The sequence below is a fragment of the Ctenocephalides felis genome, unplaced genomic scaffold, assembly GCF_003426905.1.
Source record: "Ctenocephalides felis isolate EL2017-DRISC unplaced genomic scaffold, ASM342690v1 CF-g0.4_SCAFFOLD_01170, whole genome shotgun sequence".
NCBI classification, from domain to species: Eukaryota; Metazoa; Arthropoda; class Insecta; order Siphonaptera; family Pulicidae; genus Ctenocephalides; species Ctenocephalides felis.
The window spans coordinates 79,581,023-79,587,230 of NW_020537324.1; the positions used below are offsets into that span (position 1 = coordinate 79,581,023).

The window sequence follows — 6,208 nt, forward strand, 5'->3', positions numbered from 1 at the left end:
TCAAGTTTTTCCTGGATTTGACGTACCCTCTCTAAAAAGACATAAAACAAACCATTTACATATAAAATATACCTTAAAAAACTTGTTTTAAACATACTTAATTCTTCTGCAAGTGTTACTCTACGACCGGTCAACAGCATAGCTTTCTTTTCGCTATCTTGACTATAATCCTCCAAAACTTCTTTGATTTCTTTATCTAACCTACGTGCTACAAAATATAAAGATAATTAATTTAAATTAACATTCACATTAAAGAAATACACATACAAATTAAACTGTAGTATTAAATTTTAAATCTAATCAAACCTTCACGATTCATAATTTGTTGTCTCAACGCATTTGCTGTTACTTTTGCCATTTGTTGAATCCTCCAGAATAAAACTACATCACAGCAACCTACATCCTCAAACTAAAAGATAATAAAATCATTACACACTTGATTTCAAAATAATTAAGATGTTTTTATTACCTCTTTATTATTTCCTTGTTGGTGATATAGATAATATAACTTTTTACAATCAAATGCTTTACTTAAAGCCTGATTCAAGAAGAACCTTAAAATAAATGTATCGATTAATAAAAAATGTCTGAAATGCAAGTCATAAGTATGTTTGTACCTTCTGTAAACAGGATGCCAGGTTTCTTTAATATATTCCATGTCTACATCTACATTTATCCTTTGTAAGTTTTTACGAACTGTTGTTACTTCATCGTAGCTGAGTGTTGGGGGATGTTTCTGTAATAAAAAATAGAACATTTATAGACAATCTTGAACATTCGCAAACCAGCTACGAAATTCTCAGACTATCCAAAACAGTCTCATACGATTTAAAATAGCCTCAAACAAGCTGCAATAATTTCAGACAAGCTGCAACAGTCTCAGACAAGCTAAAACAGTCTCAGACAAGCTACAACAGTCTCATACGAGTTAAAACAGTCTCAGACGAGCTGTAACAGTCACAGATGAATTAAAACTGTCTCAGACGAGCTGCAACAGTCTCAGACCATCTGCAACAGTCTCAGACAAGCTAAAACAGTCTCAGACAAGCTAAAACAGACTCATACGACTTAAAATAGTCTCAGACAAGCTGCAATAATTTCAAACAAGCTGCAACAGTCTCAGATAAGTTAAAACAGTCTCAGACAAGCTGCAATATTCTCAAACGAACTGCAACAGTCTCAGACAAATTGCAATAGTCTCAAACAAACTGCAACAGTCTCAAACAAACTGCGACAGTCTCAGATGAGTTAAAACAGTCTCAGACGAGCTGAAACAGCCTCAGACAAGCTGCAATAATATCGGACATGCAGCAATAATATCGAATATGCTGCAACAATCTCAGACAAGTTAAAATAGTCTCAGACAAGCAGCAACAGTCTCAGATGAGTTAAGACAGCCTCAGACGAGCTGCAACAGTCTCAGACAAGCTAAAACAGTCTCATACAAGCGAAAAAAAGTCTCATACAAGTTAGAACAGTCTCAGATGAGCTGCAAACATCCCAGACGAGCTGCAAAAGTCTCAGGCGAGTTGAAACAGTCTTAGACAAGCTGCAAACATCCCAGACGAGCTGCAACAGTCACATAAGAGTTAAAATAGCCTCAGACAAGCTGCAATAATTTCAGACAAGCTGCAACAGTCTCGGAGATGTTGAAACAGTCCCAGACAAGCTAAAACAGTCTCATACGAGTTAAAACAGTCTCAGACAAGCTGCAACAGTCTCAGGCGAGTTGATACAGTCTCAGACAAGCTAAAACAGTCTTAGACCAGCTACAACAGTCTCAGAAGAGCTAAAACAGTCTCAGACAAGCTGCAACAGTCTCAGGCGAGTTGAAACAGTCTCAAACAAACTGCAACAGCCTCAGACGAGCTACAACAGCCTCAGACGAGCTACAACAGTCTCATACGAGTTAAAACAGTCTCAAATGAGCTAAAACAGTCTCACACAAGCTAAATAGTCTCAGACAAGCTGCAATAATACCAAACGAGCTGCAACTGTCTCAGACAAGCTAAAACACTCTCAGACAGTCTAAAACAGTCTTAGACAAGCTGCAATAATCTCAGGCAAGATAAAACAGTCTCAGACGAGCTAAAACAGTTTCTGACAAGCTGCAACAGTCTCAGGCAAGCTAAAACAGTCTCATACGAGTTAAAATAGTCTCAGACAAGCTGCAACAGTCTCAGATAAGTTAAAACAGTCTCAGACAAGCTAAACAGTCTCATACCAGTTAAAACAGTCTCAGACAAGTTGTAACAGTTTCAGATGAAATGAGACTGTCTCAGATGAGATAAAACAGTCTCAGAAAGCTGCAACAGTCTCAGACAAGCTGCAGACATCCCAGAGGAGCTAAAACAGTCTCAGACAAGCTGCAACAGTCTCAAACGAACTGCAACAGTCTCAAACGAGCTGCAACAGTCACAGACAAGCTAAAACAGTCTCATACGAGCTAAAATAGTCTCAGACAAGCTGCAATAATTTCAGACAAGCTGCAACAGTCTCAGATAAGTTAAAACAGTCTGAAACAATTTAAAAAGTCTCAGACAAGTTGCAACAGTTTCATATGAAATGAGGCAGTCTCAGATGAGATAAAACAGTTACAGAAAAGCTGCAAGAGTCTCAAATAAGTTAAAACAGTCTCAGGCAAGCTGCAATAGTCTCAAACAAACTGCAACAGTCTCAAACAAACTGCAACAGTCTCAGATGAGTTAAAACAGTCTCAGACGAGCTAAAACAGTCTCAGACAAGCTGCAAAATATTGGACATGCTGCAACAATCTCAGACAAGTTAAAACAGTCTCAAGCAAGCTGCACCAGTCTCAGACAAGTTAAAATAGTCTCAGACAAGCTGCAATAATTTCAGACGAGCTGCAACAGTCTCAGACAAGCTAAAACAGTCTCAGACGAGGTAAAACAGTCTCAGATGAGATAAAACAGTCTCAGACGAGTTAAAACAGTCTCAGACAAGCTGCAACAATCTCAGATGAAATTAAACAGTCTCAGATGAAATAAAACAGTCTCAGACAAGCTGCAACAGTCTCAGACAAGCTAAAACAGTCTCAGACAATCTAAAACAGTCTTAGACAAGCTAAAAAGTCTCATACAAGTTAAAACAGTCTCAGACAAGCTGCAAACATCCTAGACGACGCTGCAACAGTCTCATACGAGCTAAAACACTCTCAGACATCCTACAACACTCTCAATATTTTCAATACTCTAAACTTTCCACTTACACTATCGCTATAAATAATCTTATCCAACTCCGATTTGACTTTGCTCCTCAAAGCCTGTTCAGGTGTTGGATCTCCCATCTGAGCCACCTCTCCTTGGTACCGGGCCCCAACATCTCCCTCAATCTCAATTCGTTGTGGGCTAATCTGTCTCTGACAGCACTTTCTAAGAATTTGATTGCTTCATCCCATTCGGCTTTACTCGAAACTGATCTGTCTTCTAGTGTGTTCAGTTGAATTATCCTTAACATCTCTGAAGCCTGGTAAAAGAAATATAATCCATAATATATGCAAATATATATTAAAATGAATATAACATTATACTTTATCTTCCCACGAATGTCTTCTCATCGCTTCATCGACAACAGCAGCTTTTAAATTATCAAATATTCCATCGTGGTCTGGTAACTGTTGAGCTTTTTTCATAAATTGTTCAAACTCTACTTGTAGCGTCTCCCAGCCTAGAAAAACCCGTTAAAATCAACACCATAATAATCTCTAAATTTAATCATCAGAAATCTTTTCCCTCTTTTCCTATTTACCTGTTTCAACAGATTTTGCAGGCAACGCTTGTTCCGCCCATTGTTTCAATTTAATATCAACAGTCGTATTGAAATTACCTAAACGAAATAAAAAATATATGAAATAATTTCAGTTTGATTATAATTGGTTACTATTTTCTTACTTGTGCTTCCGGTTTGTGGCAGCTGGTAAATAAATGTTCTCAAATACATGGGTCGATACTTTTTTCCCAAATTTTTTGCATGAGTAGCAGCTCCCATTGTTTAGGTGATACCTAATAAATAGATGTATATATATATATATATATATATATATATATATACTAGCTGTCCCGGGAAACGTTGTTTTAGCAATCTAGGAAATATCTAAAGTTTACCTCAAGACATTGTTTGACCTTAAACATATATAATGATTGCAATAATTGATCCGATAATAAAGTTGTTCATCCCTAACACTTCATTTTTTCATTTTTTTTGATAATTTTTCCTTACTTTACGTTTAAACAACTCTATTACTGTATCTGCTACTCTAAAAAATTCTTACAAAATTACAAATAATTTAAATGGTGAAATAACATTTGCCGAGTCAGCCAGAAGGGTGGAAATCAAGGGTTGTATATATCTTTTTCAAATCTGCATTAAAAATAAAAATAAAAGTAAAGGAAATTAAGTCCATCAAATTAAAAAAAGTGGAAACAGTGAACAACCTTTGATGAAAATAAAGTTTTTTTTTCAAGAACTTTTCTATAAGTTTTCTATAAGTGAACTTTTGTTGAACTAAATGAAATTGATTTGACTTCTGAAATAAATATTATGATATAGGAATCTCTGGTAGGAGGGTAAAAATTTAGGGCCGATGTATGTTTGAATCACACATTTTAAAACATTTTAAATAACAAAATTGGTTTCGTGAATCAGAGAAAGTGTGAAAGGTAAACAACCTTTAATAAAAAAAATCTTTTTAAAGCAAAATTTAAGTCTTTCCAGAAGTTTAAGAAAATCTGAATCAAATTCAGAATTTCAAAAAAATATTCATTGTCTGTTTACTAAAATGACTATTACGAAATAGGGGTTTATGATAGAAGGGCGAAAATTGATAGCTTGTTATAAAATAATGAAATAAAAAGTAACAGATTGAAAATGTTAAAATTGAAATTATTTTCATCTTTTGCCATTGAATATTTATATTTTTATAATATTTTTTTTAATAAATTAAAGATTTTGTAAGAAATGATTCTGTTTTTGCCCACCTTGAATAAATTTACGCAATCTGTTATATATAAACACTATTAAAAAACAAATTTTAAATCAATGATGCTCTTTGTTTTGATATTTCGAACAAACTAGCTTATACATACAAAAAATTAGTTTGGATCATAAAACGTGGATTTCCCATCTGAATCTACATATTTCCATCATAGACATAGGCTACTAAAATTCGTAACTGTAACATACATTTTGTAGTGTTGTATTTTGACAGTAAAACAATTAAAATTGATTGTAGATATAAGCAAATTATAGTTCAGTGTTTATAATTTCGTGTAAATGCAAAATTATAAATTTCGTTGAAAAAAAATTTTTAAAAGCCATGTAAGATCGGAAACGCGTTAAACGAGTACCGTGCAAAAACGGGGGATAGGTGTATATATATATTTATGGTACCTGTGATAGATTAATTATTTCATCCAAGATTTCTCCTCGCGCTTTCTCAAATAATTCATCTCTGTCCAGTTCTCGCAATCTGCAACATAAATTAAATTTTAAATATATTTGCAAAAAATTCAGTGACCTATCCATTATTACCTTGGGAAATTGTTCTTCCATTCAGTTTCCAAATTGAACCCTCGTGGCTTTAAAAGCATCTGCCTGTTGTTCCACAGTTTCTCGTACCATTTTCCAGAAACATTCAGCTACAGCCAGTGATAAATTTCTCGTTGTAACTTGTCCTGACATCGCTATACCATCCCTGAAAAAAGGATCAATAAATAAATTCTGTATGTATTTATAAATATTGAGTCTGAATTATTTATAATATCTTCGGTAATAGGTACAAATAGAAAAAAAATTTGTATCTATTTGAATAATTTACACATGATGATTTTTTTTTATACAACAAATAAGATGATTCAGAAGTTATAGAATGAGATAAGTATATAAAAGTTTTTCTATTTACTTGAATAATTTACTGTTCCTGAAGAACTTGTTCCTCGTGTTGTCTGATTGTAGCAATAGTATCATCCTGACGTCCTCTTCCAGTGACGACAGCGAAATATCCTAAAGCTTTCATTGGGAACAATTTGCCCGACAAAATTTTTCGAATCTACAAAAAGATTAACACTCAAATTTAACAAAGCCTATTTTGGTAGTTTCGAGTATTCATTAATAAAACACACTTATGAAAGGTGCCTATAACTCATATTATTGACGTTGAAAATTCTCTATCGCTTAATCCAAAATATTT

The 6,208-nt window shown here is 34.1% G+C and overlaps 1 protein-coding gene across 1 annotated transcript; it reads right to left on the reverse strand.

Annotated features, from left to right (window-relative positions):
• Positions 1-3,276: 3,276 nt before the first annotated feature.
• On the reverse strand, positions 3,277-5,590 carry LOC113367723 (dynamin-like 120 kDa protein, mitochondrial). Its single transcript, XM_026609304.1, has 6 exons — positions 5,551-5,590; positions 5,410-5,488; positions 3,912-4,022; positions 3,769-3,846; positions 3,551-3,687; positions 3,277-3,486 (listed from the first exon to the last, which is right to left on the reverse strand). Exons 3-6 carry the CDS (start codon positions 4,006-4,008, stop codon positions 3,277-3,279), a joined length of 522 nt encoding a protein of 173 aa, XP_026465089.1. The 5' UTR covers positions 4,009-4,022; positions 5,410-5,488; positions 5,551-5,590.
• Between the last annotated feature and the right edge of the window lie 618 nt (positions 5,591-6,208).

Coding starts and splice junctions, on each gene's coding strand:
- LOC113367723 (XM_026609304.1), bottom strand. CDS start 4,008: ATGGGAGCTGCTACTCATGCAAAAAATTTGGGAAAAAAGTATCGACCC. Junction 3,847..3,911: donor GCCACAAACCGGAAGCACAA/GTAAGAAAATAG, acceptor TATTTCGTTTAG/GTAATTTCAATACGACTGTT. Junction 3,487..3,550: donor GACATTCGTGGGAAGATAAA/GTATAATGTTAT, acceptor TTCTTTTACCAG/GCTTCAGAGATGTTAAGGAT.